General features: G+C 37.4%; 1 protein-coding gene across 3 annotated transcripts in view; it reads right to left on the bottom strand.

Annotated features, from left to right (window-relative positions):
• Positions 1 to 25,973, bottom strand: part of brinp1 (bone morphogenetic protein/retinoic acid inducible neural-specific 1) — a 94,393-nt gene that overhangs the window by 44,448 nt on the left and 23,972 nt on the right. Inside the window, exons 1-2 of one of the 3 annotated variants that reach the window (XM_026354024.1) lie at positions 12,029 to 12,043; positions 5,369 to 5,559 (exon numbers count right to left, since the gene is read on the bottom strand). In XM_026354024.1, the coding sequence (XP_026209809.1) occupies positions 5,369 to 5,486 (118 nt within the window). In that variant the 5' untranslated portion in view covers positions 5,487 to 5,559; positions 12,029 to 12,043. Of the gene's footprint in view, positions 1 to 5,368; positions 5,560 to 11,908; positions 11,918 to 12,028; positions 12,044 to 25,973 lie in introns of those variants that run through there. The other 2 variants (XM_026354025.1, XM_026354023.1) reach the window with 2 other exon arrangements.

Genomic DNA, 25,973 nt, shown 5'->3' with positions numbered 1-25,973 from the left:
ATCTGTTCAAGAGCATGTCACATATGTTCAGGTTTCCAGCGCTGTGAATGGTTATTTGGCCCCAAGTGATACATTGGAATTGGCCACTTAACTTGGTGGTGACCGTGACTAGGGGTGGGTAGAAGTCAAGGCCAATGTCTCATGCCTGGTTAGAGTACAAGCACTGAGGGGACGAGGCCCCATTCTCTGACGCTGCCATACTCTCTCTCCCTCGGGGGTTAGCAAAGTTACTTACACACACTTGACTTACACTGCTGCACAAGAATAATGGCCTCACATTAAGTCCTGGATCTGCCCTTTTTTTATCTCTATTGCAACTTAGCGTGGCATAAAAGATGTCTTCCACACATAAATAGTTTGTGGATATTGCTACAGGTCAGGCCAGATCATCACCTCTGTGGCTTTAAAAAAATCATTAGTGTGCACCTTTCTGTAAGTAATACATAGTAGCACATTATTACAGGACACCTCACTGGCACACGGCCAGAATTAATCAGCTCAAGCGGAGCTTATGTGTTTACAGCTAGGGTGGTATTTAAAAGCAAAGTATTGCTTCACCTCTAAAATCAGTATAGAGCATAAACTGCGTGTACAAGTTGTATGTGCGAACAGGATAATATTGTTTCTCTCCATTTGCGCGTGCATGCAGGCACATTAAAGTAATCGAATGTGAGTGCTCCATTTGTTGTTACTGGTACATATGTGGGTCACTTTATGGATAACATAAAACCCACTGCAGTGGAAAGACACTACTGGATGGTGTATAAACTATATAGATCACACAGAATAAATACCAAAAGTAGAAGTGCAGTCATACACTAGTAACAGTATTACTATCCTGCATTTTTTCTTTTATGTATGCCATGTGTCCTAAGCTTATGTGTATCACAACATAGTAGAGAATGGTAGAATTTAGCTAGAGAAAATATAGAAAGTACAGAAAATTAATGTTTTCTTTTGTTTGTTTTTTTTACTTAACATATAGATTCTCGCTGCTTTATGCAGGAGATATTCTCTCTACGCAGTGGCTCTGAGATACCATGCTCTCAGTGTCAGATTATGCCTTGTATTTTTATGTTGGCTGCAAAACAACAAAAATCCAGGTCTGATGTGGAAAAAGGAAGTAGTGTTGACAGTTTTCACTGAGTAGTCGACTACAACCAAGTACACAGCCAATGTTTTGCATATGAACTCTAGCCTCAGGCTTCAGTGACCGCAAGTCATTTTAATAAACTACTCGTGCGTCTTCAGTGCTGAATGCATAAGACTGTTGTACTGAAAAGGTGTCTGATCTAGTCATGGGTTATGTATTCACCACGGGGAAGGAGGGCAAATGAGCCTTTTGAGCTAAGATACAGTCCTTAAAAATGAAAAGTGGAAATGGAAAGCAACACAATGACCAGACAAGAAACTCTTCAACTAATTCTATACACTGAGTTATGCAGATACAAACTTTCTTTTTCTGGCATGACCAGCAGCAAATGTGTGTTTTCATTAAACTGATGAATCCTCAGTTGTTGTGTTGTGTATTAACTATGTATTATCATTCATTTTTATCTCCAACACATTCTCATCCCACAGAGTCAGATAATGATGCTTTGTGAGTTTGTTTGGTGTCTCAGGTAGAGGTACGCCTTTGGCATTACTATTTGACGCCATGGGAGTGATGGTGGCTGTTTGTTGTACCTGTCATCATGACAGCAATTGTGGACACATCACAGTTTGGTTTAGTTTAGAAGCAAAGACATTTGAGTTTAAAACATTCAGAATTATGTTACATGATAAGATAAAATAAATACAGTAAAAATAATATTTTTATTTACCTGTGACTAATGAAACTAATGTCCTGTGTATAATAGCAACGAACCTGTGCATAATGAACTGTGTTATCAGCTCTGAAAATAAGTCCCATAGATTTGTGCATTGCTTCTCTTAACTCAAATGTTCTAGACCCTTCGGTGCAAACACCAACAAGATTCATGGTGAATCAGCACAGTGCTCAAGTGGAAAACTGATTTTAAACATATGAAGGTGATGGAAATGACAGCTGTGGTGAAATATGTCCCTCACAGCTTTAGCAAAATGCAATCTCGTCCTTTTTTTCAAGTTCAAGAGCCAATCCTACTTTTAGCATTAAAAAAAAAAAACGTATGCACTTTTCCAAAGCTTTGGAAACACAGAAAAGTTTGAATTTCCTCAATAAACTTACAGCATCTACAGTATTGTTCTCAGTGGCTGCAGGCAAATGAGATATGTTAAGCATATATGGGCAAACTGATGTGTTTTTCATTTTCAGCTTGAGAACTCAGGTAAATTTGGAAGCATTGACTCACAGTAGCGATGTCCTCTGGTCTGAAACCTAAGATGTAATTGCTCTGTAAAAGTTTGAAGTCTCCCACACGAGGTGTGCACTCAGGATGTAGTCAGGTCATGAGTGCATTTCAAAATCCACATCGTTTGCCACCTTCTTTGAGATATCCACCTCTGCCAGAAAGTGACTTCAGGTGGTACAAGGTAGTTAAAATATTCAGACAGGAGTAAAGCAGCAGGTAATTGATAATTATTTCCCCAAACATCTTCGCTACTGCCAATCAGTCGCTGTTAAGAGAAAGTGACAGTGTTCCTTTCTTAAATGCTTGTTATATTGGAGCTTAACCTGTCATCACTAAAGTACCATAATTCCACACATGCTCTACTTCCAACATCCACAGTATGGAATTGAATAATTTAAAAATTATTGCTTTATACTATTTGTAAATGATTATGTCAATCTCAATTAAATGAGAAAACTTTAATTATAAACTGTGGCAAACTGTAGTCTATTGAAATCCGTGTGACTTTGTGACTTAGGCACCAAACTCTAATCTGTTCACCATTGAGTCCAAGTTGACAGTTGCACCAAATTTGCAGGAATTCCCTCCAAGCATTCCTTGGATATTGCATTAGGTGGCTGTATGGACAGAAAGAACATTATGCCTGTGCCCCTGCCTATTGCCAGCTTGTAACCATGTCTATTCAGATAAGAGGAGGAACGTCTAATGGGGCACTTTACACTTGACCACCCTACTTTAAGTTACCTAGGAAAAAAGAAATTCACACCTTTCCTCTCAAGGGTATAATGACTCCTGAGAGCACAAAGAGTAGGTGGCGAAAGAGAGAATTAGCTTCTTACTATTATTTCATTACTAGCCTGGTGGCCACATTTATTGGTTCGTATAACTGTGTTCTTTAATGGGCAATCCCAAGGCTGAGATAAGAGTATACTGGCACATAACTTGAAACAGGATGGCCTCAAGGTTAAAGATAACATGGTGATGATGCACAGGTAAGAAGAGCCAGAGGTGGAAGAATTAATTAACAGTAGGGAAAGCTAAACGTTTAAACAGCTACACCTCAAATAAACCATCTTAACATGTGTTACGTTCCCTATTAACATTACACTGTGGCTTATGTTCAGGACGGGAGAGGCATAACAAAAGTATCATGAATATTTCTCAAAGGCATTTGATTGTGAGATTACAGAGCCACAAACATTGTTTCACACAACTGGAGCACCTACTTGGCAATATTTCATGCCTGCAATTACATAATACAGGGTTTGAGCAAAAGAGCAGATTATCTTACTAATTATATCTTTTAAATGCAATTGGCAAAGTAATCGCAGTTAGCTGACTTCATGCATCTCTCAGAGCTTGAGATAAGATAAGAGATTCAAGGGAGAAGCCAAATATTTATATTTAGACTTGGACAGCAGGGGTGCTTAACTTTTATTTTGGGAAGCACATCCAAAATAATGAAATCATCCATTAGTGGCATTTATTCAGCTTTGCTCAGTGAGGTACTGTAGCTGGGAATTAAATGTGACATTAAAAACATACAGTATCTTTGTGCACAACTGTGGGATTTGTTTTTTAAGGGGAGGGGATTGCTGCCAAAATAGCAGCTTTGAAAAAGAAAAGCTTTCTAAAATACCTACAGTGTTTTGCTGATACACATTTACATACATCCTACTGTAGTTTCTGAAAGTGCTTGTTCTCTGTGCAGCCAGGAAAGTGACTTGAAATTCTGGCATTGAATATGAAACCTGGAATTAAGTATCAATTTAAAAGAGTTGGACTGTATAAGTAATAGAGTCTAATTTATAAGAATTATACCATTATTAAAAAATCTAGTTGTTAATAATAAACAAATGTAACACACTTTTTTTAAACACAGATTTTTTTTTTATCTGCCAGTGTTTTAGGAAAACTCTGTGGCTTTTGAGAAGAGGGGCTTTGATTTACATATTAAAGAGAGAATGTTCCCCTTACTGATCCACCGTCTGATCTGAAAGCCTCCGGTTGCCCAGTGTGACCACACGATTACAAATTTTATTTTGTCACTGTGCTGGTGCCATAATTCTCCAATATAAACCACCTGGAATGTGTTTCTGTTACTGTTCTTGAAGTAAATCATCATCGTTGTTGTAAATAAGGATTATCTTTACTTTAAATTTGGTATTTTCAGAGGTAGACTCCATACCCCATAGCAATTTGTATGCTAAATGCATTAGTTACAGTAAATGTATTTTTCATAGTACAAAACAAATCACTGAAAGTCTGAGTTCTCATTATTTGATGGACATGTTCCAGCTGGTAACCACAGCTTGCTTCCACATATTTGCATACTGTGATGATTTGCATTATGGCTGATGTTGTGTCTAATGCTACAATGTCTAATGTAAGTTGCTTACATTACTAATCTTTCTTTGTTAGAAAGTTACGTGGTATGTGAATTAGTCTCCAGTCTGCCTCTCGTGTTGTAGCTGCAACTTTGCTGTGGGAGAATTTTTCAACACCCTGGAGAAAAACTCGACCCCAAACTGTTTCACTGAGCTGTTTTGACATTGTTGAAAACAGGCAGATGAATAATCTGGGACACCGTGGTGTTTCGGTTTCGCAGTATAATATGGGGTCACTGAGTTGTGATATTCATGTGTACAGATGAATATTTATTCATTAACTTGTTGAAAGGAATTCATCTACTTTTATAGTCTATTGCATGAATTATCTGAATTTGCTAATTCAACTCAATGACAACAAATTAAAATTTTAATTATTGATAATTTCTTTTATGTTTAATTAATAAAATCACATTAAACATTCATATTCAGAACTGGCATTTCAGCACCTAAAACCACATTTAGATACAAGTCTTAATTAAGAAATTGTGTTTCCGGAACGAGGGTTCTCACCAACTGTCTCCATAATGTACTTTCACTGACATTATGATCGTAAGCAAATCATGTGTAAAAAGTGTTCAAAACAGTGTGTAAAAACTGTTAATCAAGCATGGAAGAAAGCAAATGAAACCAGTGAACCTCTCTTACCTCCCAGGGTGGCTGAGATGAGAATGTGCGTTCCATATTTCTTAATGATGGTGTCGATAAACTGCTGAGTAGTGGGTCTGCGGCCCAGCAAGCGTACACTGCGCTGGAAATCAGGCATGAGTGGCACAGGGTTCCGGATCAGGTCCCTTCTCTCAATCGCTGTGTTCCTCACCTTCCAACGTGCAAATTCCCTGACAATCACAGGAAAAATAACTGCTCACAGCAAGATGACTCAGTACTGAACGTTCAACCAGACTATCTGCAATGACAGTTAAACAGTACTAATTACAATGTGGTAACAGATTAATTAGCCAGGCTCGGTCTTACCAAATGCATTTGTGGGAAAACAGTGCACATCTGGAGGTGCTCACTGTGGCTTAATCTGACAGATAATTAACACCAAAAAATGCTAGGGTATTTTAATAATTTCTAAAGCAGTCCTCGTGTTCCCGGATCTAAACATTCACATTAAAGTTAATTTTAGACATTAAAGTACAAAAGCACACATATTTAATGAGTCTGGTGATGAGGAAGCTTTGTATCTTGCGGCGTTCACTCTGACATAAACACACAAGATCAATGTTGTTGCATTTTACTTTCAGAAATGTCCTACGTATGATAGAGTGTTTTCATTTAAATTGCTCAAGGTCATTTTCTCTGTATCATTTTCCGACTTGAATCTCAAAAAGGAAACCAACAGGGAATTTATTATAGCTAATAACACAAACTTGCCAAACCGTGCCTTTCTCCACCTTTGTTGTTTTCAACTGCAGTTAAAGATGTACTTCACAGCATAAATGTAAAAAAATATTTGTGTGGATGTTCATGATGTTAGCGTCTGTACCCATGGAGACACACATCAAGAAATGTTTCCACAGATAGACATTACCGGCATATCTGTTATACAGAGGTTTACAAAAAAAAAAAACCCTGCCCCAAGGATAAAAAACAACTGTACTGAAATGCAAAAGAAGACACTCTGTTACTGACTCTAATGGAGAGGAACTGAAATACTGATTAGTTCTTATGTAAATATGATTCTCAGTGCTGTGAAATTGTCAGTATGGTGAGTATACATACACATTTCGATTTAGCTACCGGTTTAAAACAAGCAGTTCTTACTTATACTTATGTCCTATTTGTTTAGTTGTTTTTTTTTCTGGGAAATGCACTAAGAGCATCTAATGTATTGCTTCACTCTAAAGGTGGCATTTTGATTAAAATTTAATCTGAAATTGCGATTATTGCCACTCGCTCTTTCTGTCAAAAGTGACGTGTTGCTAGTTTCCATATGGATTATGCAGATTCTCAAACATCCAACATACATGTTTGTGCATGGACCTGCGAGACATATGCTCACACTGTCGCCTAAAAGGTGTGAGCATGCATATTTATGGACACATTCAGATGGCATGACTATCAAGTATCTCTCCACACTATAGAAATAAAACGATATTTTTAGTGTACAGAGAGAGAGAGAGAGAGAGAGAGAGAGAGAGAGAGAGAGAGAGAGAGAGAAATGTGCTTTTTTTTCATAATTGCTGAAATACAGCTTCAAAAGTGTTTCCTTATAATTAGATTTATAGTGAATTCACATACATCTAATGATGCAGACTTCAGTATATGACTGATGAATCTAATTACAGTAAGTGTGTTATTTAAAGTGCAGCAAACCCTTCAAACCAAGCACTGCATAAGCCTTCATCGTCTCAATATTTTAACCCCTAAACTCTAATTGAAATCTGAGCTCTGTTCAATACATGTATAGAAATGCTTTACAAAAAAACTGATGCACGTAAATGCAAACGCGTGCGCACACGACAATCCAGATCAACCGTGTTCGGAAGATTTGAGTTGTTCTTTGAGCTCTTTGGATATTAAATTTTAATCCTACTAAAATATTCAATCAGTCTTGAAGAAATCTAGTGGAGGCCTGTTTGCTGTCCACTTTACTTCATGAAAACATAGAATTATGCACAATACAATAAGAAGATTGGGGGATAAAAAAAAGGGGGAATTTTCTTACCACATTAGAAAAGTAAAGAAAAACACATTTTCAGAGCTAAGACTTTCACAGAGGTGCACAGACTTTAAATGCTGCTTCAATCCACAAGAATATCTGCAACCCCCTTCAAAGTCCCAACGCGATTCTTTCTTTCAGGGCATCAACCATATTAGAAGCAGCTGTAAACTCTAAAGACTGAACCTGCTGGCAATCATCTCCTATCTTACTGTTTTTAGTCAATAGCATAAAAAGAAACACAAGAGGCATTGTGGGAGTTGATTATAAAGCTTTGTATAAGACAAGGCACACGTACTACAGCAGAATTATCACCTTTTAAAATGTTTTTGATTTTTTTTTAATCCAAAGAAAAATAATGATAAGCACTGTGAATGAAAAGGTTTGAGCAAAACAGCAGGTTATCCTCCTTTGCAGCTTCCTCTACAGCCCTCCAGGGCTTCTGATAGTAATTTAGTGACGAATAGGTGAGTCCCCTTAAATTGATCAGTTACTTAGTTTGACTTCTATGACACACAGTCAGCAAAGTGTCAGTGTGCCTGAACATGGCTCGATAGCAGAACTTTTTAATGCACTATTCAGCAGTCTATATTAGCATTTAAAGTTTCATACTGTTCTGCCAGTGGGCTGCTACATAATCACACGCATTTCAAAAAGTAATATCTTGACAACTTTCTAAAAGGAGAGGTCACATTATACATTTAATAATGCCACAGAGCAGGAAGAACTGAATATATAGCACCGGAATAGATGAATGAAGGAATAAGTAAATGAATGAGTGGTAATACAGATTTTCACAACTGACACCATAATGTCTGCCGTGAATTTTCTTCGCACCACAGTCAAATAGCTATATCACAGCGTACAGTAAACTTCTCAGCCACATATACAGTGAGTGCTTTGTGGCAGATTTGCAGAAGTCGTCCTTTAGAGAATTGCAATTCACTGAACACGTGCCCATGTGACAGAACAGGCGCCACCAGTCACATGCAAATTCTGCTTACACTACTGTTCCATGACGTTGTTAGAAGGCGCACATTGCTGTTATTAGTGAAATCTAGAGCAAAACGTTCAAAAGAGAGATTTTCAGATTTGCAGCTGATGCACCACAATGTTGCTCTTTTCACTTCTTCGCTGTGTCCCTCACTACTAATCTCTCCCTAGCTTTTATATCAATTCATTTTAATTGAATCCTCCTCATTGCTCTATCACTGCCAATTATAATATAAAACCTTATATGGCAGCCATATGTACTTGGACCTTTCTGCCCCAGATTAAGCATGCCAGCAGATGGAACCTGCAACATGATTCAGTGCTTTACTTCACAGCTCCAAGACCTGTTTAATGACCTATCAAAGGAAGTTAAGAGGAGATAAATGGCATTGCAGCTGCGTAGAAGGAAAATGGGAACATAGGTGATTATTGCTTTATGGTTAGTAACTGTGTGGCAGGGTGGATACTGTACAATATGGCTTTGTGGAAATGTATGTGGCTTATAAAAAATACAGCATGCAGGCTATGGGAAATTAATTTATAAATATTCTCTGTAAACGACACCGACAGCTTAGATTTTTTTTTTTCTGAAGAATTTAATTGTGAAGCCTTATGTTCAGTTCTTATGCAAAGCTAATGTGCACTCCTTGAACCCACACAGCTTCATGTACTCTAACAAGCAACATTTTGGCATTTTCAACAAAGATTCTTCTTTTTCTTTGAAGAATCTGCTAAAGTCGGTTAATACCCCAGTGCCTCAACAAGACCACCATTTCTACTGACTGACTTCCAATGTTTCTCTCATCACAGTTTAGTCAAGTAAACATGAGCAGCGGTTGGTAGGAAATACATTATTGTCATGATACAGCCAACTCTATCATTTCACAAAGATCAGTCTGAGAATGTTTTTCAACAGAGATGATTTGCTCTAATGAATGTACTGGTAGCTCTGACAAGTCTGTTTCTATTTTAGACCTTAATCAAGAAAAAGTCTGAAGGAAAATAATGTTTGGCGCAACTCAAATGTGGTGAAATGTGTTGTATTTATTATTGTTGTTTATTTTTTTCAATTTCACATCCATCCATCACTCTTATACTTGGCTTAGTTGTTGCAGAGCAAATGCGAAAAAAAAATATTAAACTGTGCAAAGAGAGAATCAAGGAAAGCAGCAGGAATATCTGTCAAAGACTTTCAGCACCTAAGCAATAACGCCAGTAAAAGTAACTTTGATTTGCTTTGAATTCCTTGCATGAAATCTTGTTATGAACTGTTCACAGTGTGTTGTGTCTGCAATACTCTGTCCTTCCCAGAGGCAAATAATCAAGAATGTTTACGAACTGACATGACAGTGGTCTTTTGAGGATCGACTGGATTCAATGTATAACTGAGGTATCAGAATGAAAACATATTAAAAATTGAACTTTAATAATAATTATGATGCATTGTTTTGACTTCAGTAATGATGATGATCTAATGATAGTTTTGATGAAAGTTTTTTTGGATAAACATTAAAGTTGTAAGTTGTATGTAATGCTTACATTTTTAGTTTTTTGATAATAGACACTCAGTGCTACAACAACAATTACCTCTCTACCACTCCAAGTTTCTGTTTTGATGGCAGGATCCGCCATTTCAGTGCTCTAGTCAGATTGCTTACCTACACACAAGGGATTCACAGGAAATGGTGCATATATGCAACCAACTTTTTCTGTAGTGATATCATCCTTGTTATTAACTGTTCACTCTCCGAACACTGCAACAAAGTCGTATTACATTACTGCTAATGCAAACTGAATATTTCCTACTGATGCTGCTTCACATTGAAAGCCCTTCACTGGGAACCACAGGGTGATATTTGATACGGAAGTTTGTACTGACTGCAACAATCAATCAATCAATCATCTTTTTCTCCAAAACATTTTTTTTTACTGTATACTCTACATTTTGTCAGTAGATCACAGAATGAAGAACAGAACAACAGAAGGCAACCAACTTTTGAATGTCCTGCTGATACACCCCTTTACAGTTAATAAACATGATATTTATTTTTGGACAGAGCATAGCTGGTGGCAAAATCACCCCTAAACATGTTCGACTGGCAGCAAGTTCTGTTGGCTTATATTTTAACAAAGGCTGAATACATTACAATTATTTTGGAATATGTACAGTCAATCACTGACTAAAAAAGTTAATATTAACCAAGGAGACCAGCTTTCTCAACTAATACATGTTCACTCAATGCTGACCTACTGTGGCCAGATATTAGATGCCTACAACTAAATCGCCTACAGAAAATGTCATCTTGTTGTGTTGCTAGATGCTAGAATTGAGGAGTAAACACACTAATCTGAAGTTTAAATGCAGTTGCCACTTCCAGTCAATAATACAATAAACAAACAAATACAACAGGTTGCATAATAAGAAGAACTGGACTGAGGCAATTGTCAATAATGCAGAAAGTGCAGAGAAAAATTCTGAAGAGTTATTTTCAGTAGGTGAAGTGTAGTCTACTAGCCCGAAGTCAATGTGTTTGCCTCCAGTTACATTTACATTTGCATTTAGTTATTTGGCAGAAGCTATTATCCAAAGTTACTTACAAGTGAGGTACAAGGCAAGCAAAATATCTAAGCCAAGAAGAAGAAACTCAAAGTACTGTCCACTGGGAAGTGCAGACAAAGGTTCGGAAGAGTTCTGTTTTCAGTAGGTTTTAGAAAATCTGAAGTGAGGCTGCTGAGCGTGTAGAAGTGGGTAGCTCATTCCACCACCCAAAAGACAATGCTAGGTCTAAACCATCTTTTTTCTAAATCTAAGCATTGCATTTTTGTCCCTAATGTTTTATAACCAAACTGTGATGGCTTTTTAATCCTGAACAAGTGGATATTATTGTTTCCATGAAAAGGAAGTTACAGAAATGCCTACTACCACAGATGCATGTCAAGAAATGCAAGTAACATACAAAATCACTGTTACCTTTACAGAGTGCATTTACATGTGCTTAATATCACCTACTCACTTTCCATCTACTTCATAGAAAGCTTTAAAGCCCACATGTTACAATACATATGTAATGCATTACTTTATTTTGCTTAACACATCGTGCATGAGTTATCAGGTGTGAATATCATGGTACAGTGCATGGAAAGTGTGAATATGGCATGTCATAACAGCTTCCAGGCACAATGTTGTCTGCTTCAATTACAGCTAGACTGTATTGACATCCACTGAATATTCCCTGAAGCTCTGACAGGGGCAGAAAAAGACCATCATACAGTGTGTCACCGCAGGCACTTTGTTGATCCTGACGCTGGAGCCCAGATTAAAAAAAAAAAAAAGTGGAAGTCAGGCAGCACAGAGGAAAGTGAGGTGCAGTTCTGTTGAAAGTAAATCTCTAATTAATAGAGTGCGAAACTAACTCAGCAGGACCCGGAGACAACACAATCTAGAGAGCCATAAAAATGACATTAGAAAACAATAAAAGAGGGAGTGTCAGGAATTGCAGATCTTGTCATACTGGCTTCATGTTTACCTCTTTCTTCCTATCAGACTGTATCAAAGTCTTTACAGTAAAATACAGTAGATATTCAGAAGAATATGCTGTTCAGTAACAGCTTGAACTTTAGCACTCACTGGTAAAAATAAAGAATACCTTGAAAAAAGGCCTGTGTCATTTTCTCCTCACATGAAGCAAACAACAACAATTTACATTAGCTAGTGATATTAAAACACCCTGGTTTTATTTGAAAAATACAAGATGCTGTCAAGAAGGGCAACAGGGTGGCATTCCGTGCTGTACAAAGAAGATTTAAAAGATATACCTGCTGTAGAAAAATAAATATGACAATGAAATAAATCGCACATCTTACATCTTTCTTTTTTTTTTTTAGTTGAATCGCTTTGTTTGTTTTACATTCCAAATCCAAAAAAAGTTGGGACGCTGAAAATATACATACAAACAGGATGCAATGATTTGCAAATCTCATAAATTCAAATTTTATTTGTAATAGAAAAGAGAAAGAAAATATCAAATGTTTAAACTGAGAATATGTAGCTTTCTCGGGAAAGACCCTGCATATTTCAGCTGGACAATGCTACACTACAGACAGCTGTTACAACCACAGGACGTTAAAGGAGAAGGGATGCTACACCGTCGTAAACATGGCTGTGTTCTAACTTTTTCAAATCATGTTGCTGCAATCATTTTATTTTTCTACATTTTATTTTGAATAAAATATAGGTTTATGAAATTTGCAGATCAACGCATTCTGTTTTTATGTAGATTTTAAGCAGCATCCCAACTTTTTTGGAATTGGGGTCATAACACAAAAGAAAAAAAAAAACTTGCTTTTGCATTTACCACCTTATCATGTTCTGTATTTCCTGTACACTTAGAAACCTTGTAATGATTAATCAACTGCCCGTTCAAAAAAGTCCCCACCTGGATTTGAACCAAGCAAATAGGTAAGAGCATCACATGGGATAATCCCATTGGCATTATGCCTAGTGTTTACAGTACAAGCTTGTGGGGGCAGTGCTATGAACTGGGGTTGCTGCAGTTGGTCAGGTCTATGTTCAATGTTATGTCCCCAATGAATGAGGTCAGCTGACTACTTGAATATACTGAATGACCAGGTTATGCCATTAAGGGATTTTTTTCTTCCTTCGTGGAACGGGAATATTCCAAGATGACAATGCCAGGATTCTTTGGGCTCAAACTGTGAAGGAGTGGTTCAGGGAGCATGACACATCCTTTTCACACATGGATTGGCCACCACAGAGTCCAGACCTTAACCCCTTTGAGAATCTTTGGGATGGGCTGGAGGCACAGTCTGGCTCACCCACCATCAATACAAAAAATAATGCAACTCTAGATGGGAATAAATGTTGTGACATTGCAGAAGCTCATCAAAACAAAGCCATAGCGAATGCATGCTGTAATGAAAGCTAAAGACTGTCCAACAAATTATTTGAGTGTGTGACTTTTTTAGACGGGCATTATATACTGTAACAGAAGTAAGCTGTAAACATTATGCATACAGTTTGAAGGAATTAACAGGCTAACAGTACCTGTTTAGCGTTGTTTCAATAGTGTTTATGACTTATTTGAAAGTTACATTGAAAAGTGGAAGCACCAATCAATAACATACCACATCCTGATAACAAATTAAAAAGTGTCAGCAAGACTAAAGATTCACTGTAAATTAGATATTAATTAATATTGATATAAAATCATAAAACATCTGGCAAGAAAGCACCATATCTTTATTTTTAGCCTCAAGGTTTTTATTTATGCATAAAGATACATTATTAATCGTGTTGAAGAGCTCGGTATATGTAAGGTTAGAATATTGATTGTGCTGAATGCATGTTTAATTTAGGGTTACATTATTTTGTAAACCCTGTTGTTCCACTGCTTCCTACTGTCCACTGAAATCTTCTGCAGCCATGGGGGCTAACTGTGCTTGGCAGTTACTTCATCCCTCCCATTCACTCTAGAGTCATCCAGTTTTGCACGCCACCTTTCACACAGTGCATGTTTCATATGTGGTGAGTCAGTCGGTTTTGCTATTCTTGCCCATATCCCCATGGTACATACTTGAATTTAAAAACAGCTCTACATAAGAGAAAACCACATGTTTGCACACTAGATGTTGTCATTCAGTGTAAGGTACAAATGTGGCTTTGTATAAATCTTTAACCCTAAGCTAACAGAGGAAACAGAAGTGCAATCATGGGCACGATAAACTCCATGACATGTTTGATGAATATAATTTAGTAGTCATTTTGTTTTTTGCAACAATAGAGCAGAAATTAAATAAGCTTTTGCTAAACCACATGAATGATTTTTTTTTAACCTAAGAAAATATGTCTCAGCTCAGAGTCCAGTTTTTTTTCATGGTGTTTGTGAAATGTAAAACTTCATTAAAAACCACAGCTGTGTGCAGTGGTTTTAGAAAATGTCTGCTCCTGTTGATGTGAGGAGGAACAGACAGCATCGGTTTTACGCTTTGATGAAGGATGAACCTTTCATTTTTAGCCATTTGTTCCACTACTTGTTTGTTAAAGATGAACTAATACTTCAATTGCTGGTTGAAAAAGGATACAATACAACATCATACTGAACTATCCACTTTTGTAAATTATATTGTCAGATAAGAAAATATTTCAGACAGTAACCTTCCATTTTCCAACACTCAGTCAAAGAAGTAGAGACATCATCTGCCATCTGTCTAATCCGTAACCTAAAAGTTTAAACCAACTCAAGCTGAGCTAAAGTTATATGCATGTCAGTTTTGCAGGGACTGTAAAAAAGAAATCTCTGTTTTCTCTATGGGGGATTATGACACGTGCATACTCACCAATCTGTGAGGTCATTTACTAACTTCACAGTTTCTGTGTTTATAAAACAATTAACTTTACTGTAGTATAGTGGTACAGAAACAGTGCTTATGCTAATGGAGCAGTGGTGTGATTAGCATAAACACAATGATCCATCAAAACAACCATTAGGGGAAAAGGTAAAAAAAAAAAAAAGAAAAACAGAACAGAAATCACCGGAAGCTCTCAGTAAAAGCCGATCATGACACAGGCGTCGCACGTTATCATTTTTTATTTTTGCAAAAATGAGAATAGATGCTTAGTCAAAGCACAAAAACAAATGTAGTGAAGGACGTGCATCTTTTCAGCCCTTGTGTTGTATTTACTAACTCACTCTACTCTGTCCCATTTGTATCACTTCCTTTTTTTAGTGTGATGTGAAAGAGGGGTGACAAAATCCTATGTCTGACAGCGTGAAAGGTGACGATGATGCTGTGGAAAGATTTAACGAATGAACAAATTTAAGAAATTGTAAAGGTTTATGTTGCCAAATGACAGTGGCAGTAGAGGGGAGAGTACCGTCACCATAATGATTGCATTTACACGGGGCTATAATACAGTTTTATTAAAATTAATTAGCACATGATCCTACACATGGGGATTTTGCATTAAAGCATCCTACATTATTTACAAAAGCCCATTAAACATTCCTAAGACAACACTGATTGAATCTTTGCCAAACGTTTTTTTTATAGTGTCATGCTCAGCTGACTGATAGCTGTGCACCATGAAGGGCTCAACAGAAAATGCTGGCAAGCGGCTAGGACAGGGGGAGACTTTGATCCAATAATGGTAATTCCCCCATGAATGACTTTGTGCAGAGATTTTGTCTTCCCACACAGTATTGACTTATTCCCTTTCATTCTGTACATGCTGTTCCCAGACAGAAACAGTGCTACACTATCTCATCTACGTAGATATGATTTTTTTTTTTCCAGGGATGTTAAATAAATGTTCTTACATCTAGATCACAATGTGGACCAGAAGACTTTATGAAGGTGCACATGTCACATTTCAGAGGCGGCCTTCTTTAAAGAACAACTTGTCAAGGCTACTATCAAGAACCACATTCTTTAAATGTTTTTGGCTATGTTTCCACTTTAAGTGATTTACCAGTGACTAAATAGCATGTGACGACACCTACTGAATAACGTTTCATTGCAACTTTACAAGGACAGATCACAACACTGTTAGAAGAATGGCATACTTTGCGTTCTTCTGTGGGTCTGTAACATAAAAAAGGACAGCAAAAATTGCTTCAATTTGAAAAATGTGGGCAATGCTCTCACCATTTATTTACACTTTATCTTATTTGCATGTTTGTGCTCCCTGTTGTTCAATAATAATTGTATTTCTTTGGGCAGGGCCCCCATTTTCTGAGTCCTAACCCCTGTTCCCATGCTGCTATAGTGTTATGCAACATCTTGACAGAATGAAAGAAAAAAAAAAAAACCCAGGCCTTTTGTGATAATAAGGAGGCAAAGCCTGGTAATAAATCAAACAGACAGAGATACTATTAAAATCCTGTGTGAATTTCAGCCACCAAGAACCATACAAAATATTATAGAATGAATCTTAATCCTATGCTCCAGTGCACAACGGAGCACTTTACACAAAGAGGTGGGGTGTTATTTTGGTTGGCCTGAACTGTTTGCTTGTGTGTGATTCATTTATTTTCACTTGAATACAGGAATGGGCCAGATTGCTAAACACGGCAGTGGAAAGTGGAGGGACTGTTTTGAAATTCTGTTATAGTGCTGCTAAAAAAAAGGTAGATACCATCAACAGAGAGGCAATGTAAAAATAACCAAGTAACTGTTCCAAGCTAATGGGTTTAGATAAAATCAGTTGCATGCTAACAGTGACTTGCTTTCACCATCAATGCTCCCACACGTCTGTCAAGTTAATGATGATACCGTACACACTATCTAACAGAGGCACAGATGCATTTGGTTTCTTTATGCACACTCAAAAAAAAATATGATCTAGTAGAGAATTGAACTGCCTTATAACTTATGGTTATGAAACACAAAGAAGTTACTCGAAGTTACTATATAGGATAGAAGATATTTAATGCAGTAGGGTAATAGTGTTCATGCTATTCATTTAACTGGCACAATAGTGGTGACCAAATTATCTCAGTATATAGTCGAATTGGCCCAATTCCCCCCTTATTATCATCCTTCCAAGTAGTGACATCATGCAACATTCTTGATGCCTGCAGAGCCCATCTGTGTGAAATGGTGGCTTTAGTCTGATAATGACCATATTGTTGTCAGTGCATATGAAAGCGAGGTGGATCAGATAGAGAGAGAAATAATCGGTTGTATAGAAACTATGATGTCAAGGTTACTGTGAAAAAATATATACATGCTGTATATATTAAAGCATTGACAGAGAAATAAAAAGGGCCGCCTTACAGCGTGAGGGCTTAGTTATGATATGAGGTGGCGAAACCTAATTTCACAGTCTCGCTTTTGAAAAGTTGTACTGTTTAATTCAGTAAAACTAGTTGCAAGCAATATAATAGAGTAGCAAGTAGAGAAAGGTAAAAACAATTAAATGATTCTGCAAATGAATTTTCTTTCCATTAATTGCACTAGTACATTTGGTGTGATGCTTATCTGAAAGTATCTTGGCTGGGGCGTCATTTTATTTAATTACACGTCTGCAGGAAATGGACTGACCCGAGAAGAAATCTTCAACAGACTCAAGTGAAGGCAAAAGGGAAATAAACAGCATAAATCTAATTTACTTACTGATGTTATGACACAGTTAATGCAATAAAGTCTGATCAGTGAAAGCACAGCTACCAACTTAAAACTACATTATTCCCCGGCTATACTGTATGGGGGAAATGTATATTGAAACAGTGAAACTGTTATTGTTGATCGTCATTTTCCAGCACAGCAACACCTAAAACTCCATATTCACACTAAGTTATTAAGCATTAATTGGAATATATCAGCAAATGGAATGTGATTGCCTAAATGGAATATGATTGCTGACATAATAGCTTTGTTAGTGCTCTATGTAATTGTGATGAGGCAATGAAACAAAAATGGATCTAATCAAAAACAATCTCTTAACTCACTTTAATCTCAAGAATCTGATGGGACATGGTGCCGGAAGCAAACGCTCGGGCTGAGTGACACAAGCATGTGTTTGAATCTAATTAACTGTGTAATGTGAGAGGTTCTGCTGATGAACTAGCCCGACTGTGTGGGCAAGGATCGAATTGGGAATGATTATAAGGCTACATAACAAATAATGGGAGGACAGACACTGACGAGACAACTGAAATGCCAGAGTATCAAAAGATCATGTATTAGGCATTCTCTTACAAAAAGAAGAACTCGTAAAATTCATTTTGAAAATCCTGTTCACAGGTCATTCAAACGCAGTTCGGAAGATGATCCATCTATTCCCACAGTTCCACTTTCGTGTAAAAGTCTTCCTGCCTACCGTACACTGTTTACAGTTGATGAAACGCTTTGTCACCTTATGTGTAATGAAATCACAGACTGGGCTCTCTCATTCTAGATGCAACGAAAAAGTACCAAGGTCAAGGCATTCATGCGGTAAAAAGAAACGACTGCTATTGTCAGTGCCCTAGATGCAGCTTATTGTATCCCATTCATTTCCTGCTGAACTCAATTTGCCCTGTAATAACTGTCAGTCACACCCCAAATAAAACAGCGTTATGTTGATGATCTTCATGTACTGCATTTGTTGTGAGTGTAAAAAAACAGCTCCAATTCAATAATCCCCCTCATATTTTTGTTTCTGCCAGAAATAAACCTTTTTTACATTTACTTCACTGTCTTTAATTCAAGGGTATTAAATGAACTTCTGCCACTGTCATGACATTGATATTGTATGTGGTTCACTTCAGAAAAGAAAATACAATCTGTTGGATATTGTTTGGCAGTCAGACACATGAAAGAATTTGTTTTGTCAACTTGTTGGGAAATGCAGTGTAAACTGTGAAGAGTGCTGAGGCAAATAAGATGCTTGAGGATAGATTTCAGCACCTTGGACAGCGATGGATCCTTCACAAAAAGAAACCTTTGGCTGCAGATCAAATTCAAGAAAGCCAATACAAGTGTTATTCAAGAGAACCTTCTGCTGTATTGGAAGCTTATAAAAGCTTGTAAAAGGATGCCACTATGCCATCTAGTTTAGGTTCTGCTGCATGCTGAGAGTTACACATTCAATACAGAACAATGTGATACATTCATATAATGTGGTATTAGGGCTTATGATTAAATCTAAATGTAGTGTGTAATTTTGAATTGAACAATGTACATTTGAATTGAATTATGTGAGCCCGAATATTTTCCTGTGTTTGGAAAAGACGCTCTAGCTGTTTGATATCGAGCCAAGTGTTATAGAGGACGCAAGCAAGCACAAGTCAGTGGTAATCTATAATATCATTGCTGCTTCAGTGCTTCAAGTCTGAAAATGAGAAACATGTCATTACTTGTTAAACCCACTTATCAGGCCTTTGCTGTGTGAGCCCCTAGAGATCCCAACAACCTTCCTGAGGATATCATGCTGGCTAACTCTTTGTCCTCTTTTATCAAGCTTCCTTATACACATTTGCTAAAAGAAAAAAAAAATATGCAACATATATATATATTTTGTTTTCAACCTGAATTCCCATAGCATTGAAGAACATGTAATACAAGTTGTTGTCCGTCAAGTGCTCATGCTAAAGCCTTTCTTTCCACTGATTTCCACAGGGTCAGTTTGACCTGAAGAGTCTTAAATGACACATCAGGTTGATGTAATGTTTTCTGTCATTCTAACGCTTCATTGCCCATTACACACGGTGTGGGAGACAGCCCGAAAGAACTTCAGTAACTCTAATGTTATCAGTCCATCAAGAATGTAAATGGGAGTGGTCATTGGAGCATTAGAAACACCTTTTAATGTGATGCACTGACTGCACCCTCACAAAATTACTATAGAGTTGAATTAACATTTGCTACCACGTTGAACATAAACATAATGATAGGAGTAACTGAAGGGCTTCTGTAATAGTTCAGGTACTGTTTGGACTATAAGTATTTGGGAATTTGCACATTTTGGGTGCTTCAGCAGAATTAAACTATTTGATACTACATCAGAATGTAACGATAGCCTTAAACACTTATTGCCCAAAGTTTTAGTGATTTAAAATCTATTTGACTTGAAGTCAAATAATATCATTATATTTATAATTCCATAATATTGTGGCAAAATCTACTTTTGAAGACAGTGACTGAAATCTTTGACCCGTAGACAGAACTAGACCAGACGGCTTCTGATGCTCTACCAGTGCAGCCACAGTTGTGAGGTGCAGCTGTGAAGTCTCTCTGCCTTTATTCTGGTCTATAGCAAGATGAATTCATTCTCAACCTGACTGAAATCACATGATTGACTCAGTCAAGGAAATCAAGGATATTCCACCACTGCCCCCTCGAAAAGCTCTCTGATGTGTTTAGGGTTGTTGTCCTGCTGCTTGATGAAATGCCGTGTGGTGGGTTTTAACACATTTGTCTAAATCTGAGCTCCTGCACAACTCTGCATTCATCCTGTTGCTTCTGTCAGCAGTGAAATCTTCAATACATGCCAGTGTGCCAGTTCCACTGGCAGCCATGCATAACCAGACCTGCCACTATGTTTGACACATGATGTGGTATACTTTGGGTCATGAGCTGTTTCTCTCTTTTTTATTTTTTTTTCATCCACGCTGCAAACTCCAATCTGTACAGTCATGAATGTGATTTTTTTTGTTGTTTGTTTTTATTATTAACAAATTTCTAAATAAGCTAACACACAAATGAAACATACATCGAGTGGCCATTAAGCCACTGGATCACCACTACATAATATTGTAACTCGCCACAGTATTGAGGTAGAGCGCACAAATAAAATCCCCACTGAAACGAAATTTAAACGTGACCTTTCAAAATTTTTCTAATACAGAAGAACCTGACATAAACAACATACCCAACATTTTCAGGGTTTTGCTGGAAGTGAACTGACTCAGATGTTTTGCGGGAGCCCTGAAATAAACTGTTTGGTGTTCAGGTAGGTCACACACAGGCAGACACAAAACGAAACAAAACAAAAAACATAAAAAAAAAAAAAAGCTGTGCTCTGACTGCAGGATGGAGGAGCAGACGAGGAGAGACACTTCTGCTGAGGTGTTTAGAAGAAATGTTATGTACTGACTCTAGGTGAGAGATGGAAGCAACAAATCACATTTATTCTCATTACCATTTTAAAGTACATTTTCACTTCCAGTAAAAAGCCCAAAAAGACAACAGCTTCATTCATTATAACATTAATGTTGGGATTTGTTTGCCCGAAAATGTGGAGCTAGTCATTCATAAAAACTAGCATTCAACCTGCACACACCTGTTCTGTTTTGCTGCTGTTTTGCTGCAAACCTGGTCTCTGGTGACTGTTAGCTGACTAGTTTATTGTACTTAAGCTTAAGCACTGTCAATACCATACCATATGAGACACCATATGGAAAATAAACGTTCTTTCACAAAATATTAAATTAAAAACAGCAAACTGTCGCGACAGCTCCACAAGCTGAGCTTCCTCATTACTCAGCATCATTATGTTTTCTGCGTCTGCTCTTGAAAAAACACAATGGGTCTTCATTATCTTTAAATCCTACAATTTTAACTAAAAAATTAGTGCAGCTGCAGAGAGTACTTGCTTTGTGAGTTGTAGGTATTACTTTGGTGGAATAAAAGTGTAGTCATCGAGTGTAAGAATTGTGCTGGCTAATTGCTCATTTTTACAGACACTCTCTGAGAACAAACTGCACAAAATGTAATAGTATAGTTAGTATGATTTAGCACCTCAGCTTAGCACATTACAGGAATGGTTATATGAGACATGGCTGCTCCAGTATCTACTCTTCAAAGCTTGTTGCTCTGTGGTGTTGCATTGCCATTCTCAAGGGAGAGTGGCGCAGGCGTCCCACGCAGTGAATTAGTCAGTACTTAACCCTGACAGTTTCTTCTAGCCTCCTGTTTCTCCTCTAATTACCATCCCGTCTTTGCCAGTAATTAAGTTGTCCAACAGTGGGGGCTTTTTACCACTAGGATAGAGACAGGAAGTTGCATGGAATCGCACCCCGGATCACCCTCTGTTGATTCTCACAAACGTATACATCCGAGAAACGCGGACTAACACCAAGTATCAGTACTTCTCCAGTGATCATAACTGCAGTTTAGCTCCAGGACAATATTGTGTTTTGTGTGTGTCTGTCTGTTTCTGTTTGAGTAAAAGAGAAAGATTATCGTAAAAGAGATTAGAGTAAATTGTGCTGTATTCCTTCGTGAATTACATGTGTCATACTGCACAAGTAGTCATATGTTTATACATTCTGATTAGATTTTTCCCCTCTATCAGTTATGTCCATATACCTCAAAGCCAGCAATAATCACAAAAAAGTAGGTCCCTCGTGTTAAATTTAGATTTTACTAGGAAATAAATGGTCAGCTCAGAAATTTCAGTTTGCCTGATTGGCTGAGGCGAGTTTGGAAGAGATTGCATCTTCAGTCAGCAAAGTGGATTTCATGTCTTCAGCCAGAGTGTGAGTGTGAAGACAGCCAACATCCTTGTTCATGAGCTGTGTACATTTTGTAGGAATATCTCTACAGCAATAACGTTATTGAAATAACATTATTATTATTATACTTTTTTTAAGAAATGCAGGTAGATGTTGGTAGGAAATAGACTGGCTTATTATTATCTGTGGAAATTATTCCAAAGATGATATTGTTTATCTTTATTATTTACAGTAGAATCCATTTCCATACATATACCAAACTTCAGTGTCATTTAAATACACCTATGATGAGATTCAAAGAAGGCTTTAATAATAGATGCTCCTGTTGTTTCTAGAGAGAGAGAACTGCACTTGGCTATGTGGTTTGTGATTCCTCTGAGTCACTCCAGTGCTTTAGTGTGGCGTGCCTTCCTCACCTTGACTATGACCTCGCTGCCAGTGTACATGTCTGCTCCCCTATTCCTTGTTTTGATACTGAACTGACCAGACTCCCTTCCATGTCTCTAGCGCCTTTATACATTTTCTTTATCACACACTTTTAGCACCTTTCTGTCTCACTGGTTAATGGCATCTCAGACCCGATGTTTCTGTCCTCTAAATTCTTTTTTCATCCCTCCTAACTTCCTGACTGCCTCGCTCCCTCTCTTCCTGTGGCTACAGCCTGCTGAATTAAACATTGCTGCAGCCTCTCTCAGCAAATCTGCAGACTACATCAAATCAGCCTTCCCTCGCTCTATCCAATTACAGATGGTTCATCCAAACTAATTCAAGACCTGAGTCGGACAAATGTTACACCTTGTTTCTGTTTAAAACAAATGGGGCCCAGATCAGCACTGACAGACACGGCCACTCTGAACATACGAGGAAACAAAATGGGTTTTTAACATTGCTTGTTGTTCATTAAAGAATATTACCATTGTATGTAGCATATGAGAAAAGAAAAGTCATTATAAAAAATGTAAATAAAAAGTGTAGCTAGGATATGAAGGGCATCTGTTTGATAACCAGTTTAAATAAGAGACTGAATAAAAGAATTTGTACATGCAAATTAGAGGTTCGTGATTAGAGATTGCACATTACATATGCAAGGTTTTTTTAGCTGATGAAGTAGTTATCTGTGGACGGATTATAGTTATAGAAATAATGATTATCATGAGGGAAACGTCCAGTTAGAGATATGCTTAACACGCTTGCATTAAATCTAACCGTCAAACTTCACATCAAACACTGGCTTGATGTAAGAATGGAGCTAGCAGGAGGATAAAGGTCTCTGTTAAGGTCTGCATACATGTCATAAATAACAAATTATAACTGTGATCAAATATTCAAGGGAAATATATGCATTATGGTATAAAAGTGGGGTCTGCTTATTTAAAATCTCAGAAAAATACATGTACAGTACATGACTGGAGTATGTCCACACTTAATGAACCATATACTACTATCTAACAGCTACTATTCCTAATATAATGATATTTTGGCCAGCTGTGGTTCCAGGCCATTATTAGATTGGTATTTTGGCAATACTATGATGACCATATATTTTTATTTTTAATGTTTTACATTAAAACAACTAGAAACTCATATATACACATCACAGTACAGTTGGCAAATGTTGTGTCCAGTATGTTAATGATGACTGATGTATTTGGCTACTTGTTGGCAACTAAGCAATAAGACGCTCTGCTGCAGAACTCAATGCACTGCCACTATTTGCAACTAGCTGGATGAAGGGAGCAGAGAGACGTGCTCAATAACCCAACCAGTTGCTGCAAATCGATCTTTATCCATTAACTCCTTTGGTAGCAGTTTTCCTCCAGCTTCTCATCACCATCCGTTGCTGCAGGAAACTGAATATGTGACCATAATAGGTTCTAATCATGTTGTACTTGACACTCATCAACCGTCTTTTGAGAGCAAATCATTTCTAAAATGCACAAAACTAGCAAAAGCACACGACGGTTAATTCAAATGTAGTGTTTCACGGCCATGTATATCGTGCATGTTATACGGCACATGAAGGATGCAGAGTTAAAATGGTAAAAATCTAACTGATGTTGTCATTGTGATATTGTGCACTGTTCTGTGGGAGCGTGCCATAGCAGTAACCAAGAGGCTTTTTAACATGACTTCTCATAGCTAGCCATTGGCTTCAGAGACCTTGTTATGTTTATGTTTGAGAAGGGAATTCAGTGGAGTAACATTAGTCACATTAAAAGCAGCTTACACTGCTGCATCCTAACTGCTGTCGTAGCAGAACAAAATTGAATCAAGGGAGCCAGAAGAAAGGCGGACAGAAATAAACAGAAATATTACTTCAGCTAATGTATCATTCCTAGATTTTGTATGGCAGACCTTTCTCATATCTGCCTCAAGAGAGTCATGCAGATAGTTATTTTTAGTAGTATTTTAGTATCCTGCCCATTGAATACAGTTGTATATGTTTTTTCAAAGCCTATGAAGAATCAAACCAATTAAGAATAAAGCCAATTGTATTGAAAGCTGTAACTAAAGTCCCCTCATTAGCGAAATTCCATTTATCTCTTTTTAAAATATTTTCTATCACAGATTTGATTCTCCTGGACATGGATAATGTCAGGCTTAAACAAATGTGGGAAGAGATGAAACTGTAGCTTGTACTTGTGTTGTGTTAGGACTGAAAACAGACATTGCATACTGTAGCTTAAAGTGTCCACGTTTGCTTACTTGTGTGACTATATTTGAGGACTAAGCTCCTTGAGACTAGTAGTCATCTTTTCATTCAACATGTGGGTAACTGGGCTCCTTTTGTCATCCATAAACATCATCTCTCTCCATCGTTTGCACTCATGCAGCCCCAGCATCAGCACACTCCCGCCTCCACTTTTCAAGGGAGGCACTGTGTAGTCACTGCGTTAGTCCTGGCAAGGTCTATGGCAAACATACAGGATCCCCATCTGATCCATGCGATTTATCTGACCAAAGATAGTGCTGCCAACTATTGTCAGGCTTTTTATGATGTTTTTTGGCAAACGTTTTTTATAGACGTTTTGCATCCTTTAATGTTTTTCTTCTTGGATGCCATCAGTAAAAGTTAGAAGTTATGTAATATCCTTTGCACTGATCTGTGACAGATTTTCCTGTAAAACAGACAATGACTCAATTTCCACTTTTTTAAATATATTACAAAGTCACAGAGATTTATTTGAACCTCGGATAGATTTTCAGGTTTTGATTAACTGTGGTCCATTGACTATCAACCCTCTCTATTCATTCATTTCAACATAACTTCTCAAACTGTGATCAATCAGAGCTATGCATTTTCATAAATATATTTCTTTTATTCTAAATAACAGCCCTCATCTTATTTGATTACAGTGCAATTCTGATTTGAAGCCTTTAAAACGCATTAATGACTACCAGATTTGCATTTATATTGGATTTTCACTGAGGCTCACAAGAACCTGAGATAGAGCTCTGCAAACAAAGACCAAACAGAGAACACGCATCATCTGAAACACATTCAACCTCATAATAGAGTACAAGCAACAGAACGAAAGATGCTAGTGTGAGCAAAACAGGCCATCGAATTTCACCACTAACTGAAGCACACAGTGATACGCATTATTCGTTTGCAGGTCTTACACAAGAGCAG

This window comes from Anabas testudineus, chromosome 12 (genome assembly GCF_900324465.2).
Source record: "Anabas testudineus chromosome 12, fAnaTes1.2, whole genome shotgun sequence".
Lineage (NCBI taxonomy): Eukaryota > Metazoa > Chordata > Actinopteri > Anabantiformes > Anabantidae > Anabas > Anabas testudineus.
Note: the sequence above shows the minus strand (reverse complement) of the source record. Positions and strands in the feature narration are given on the sequence as shown.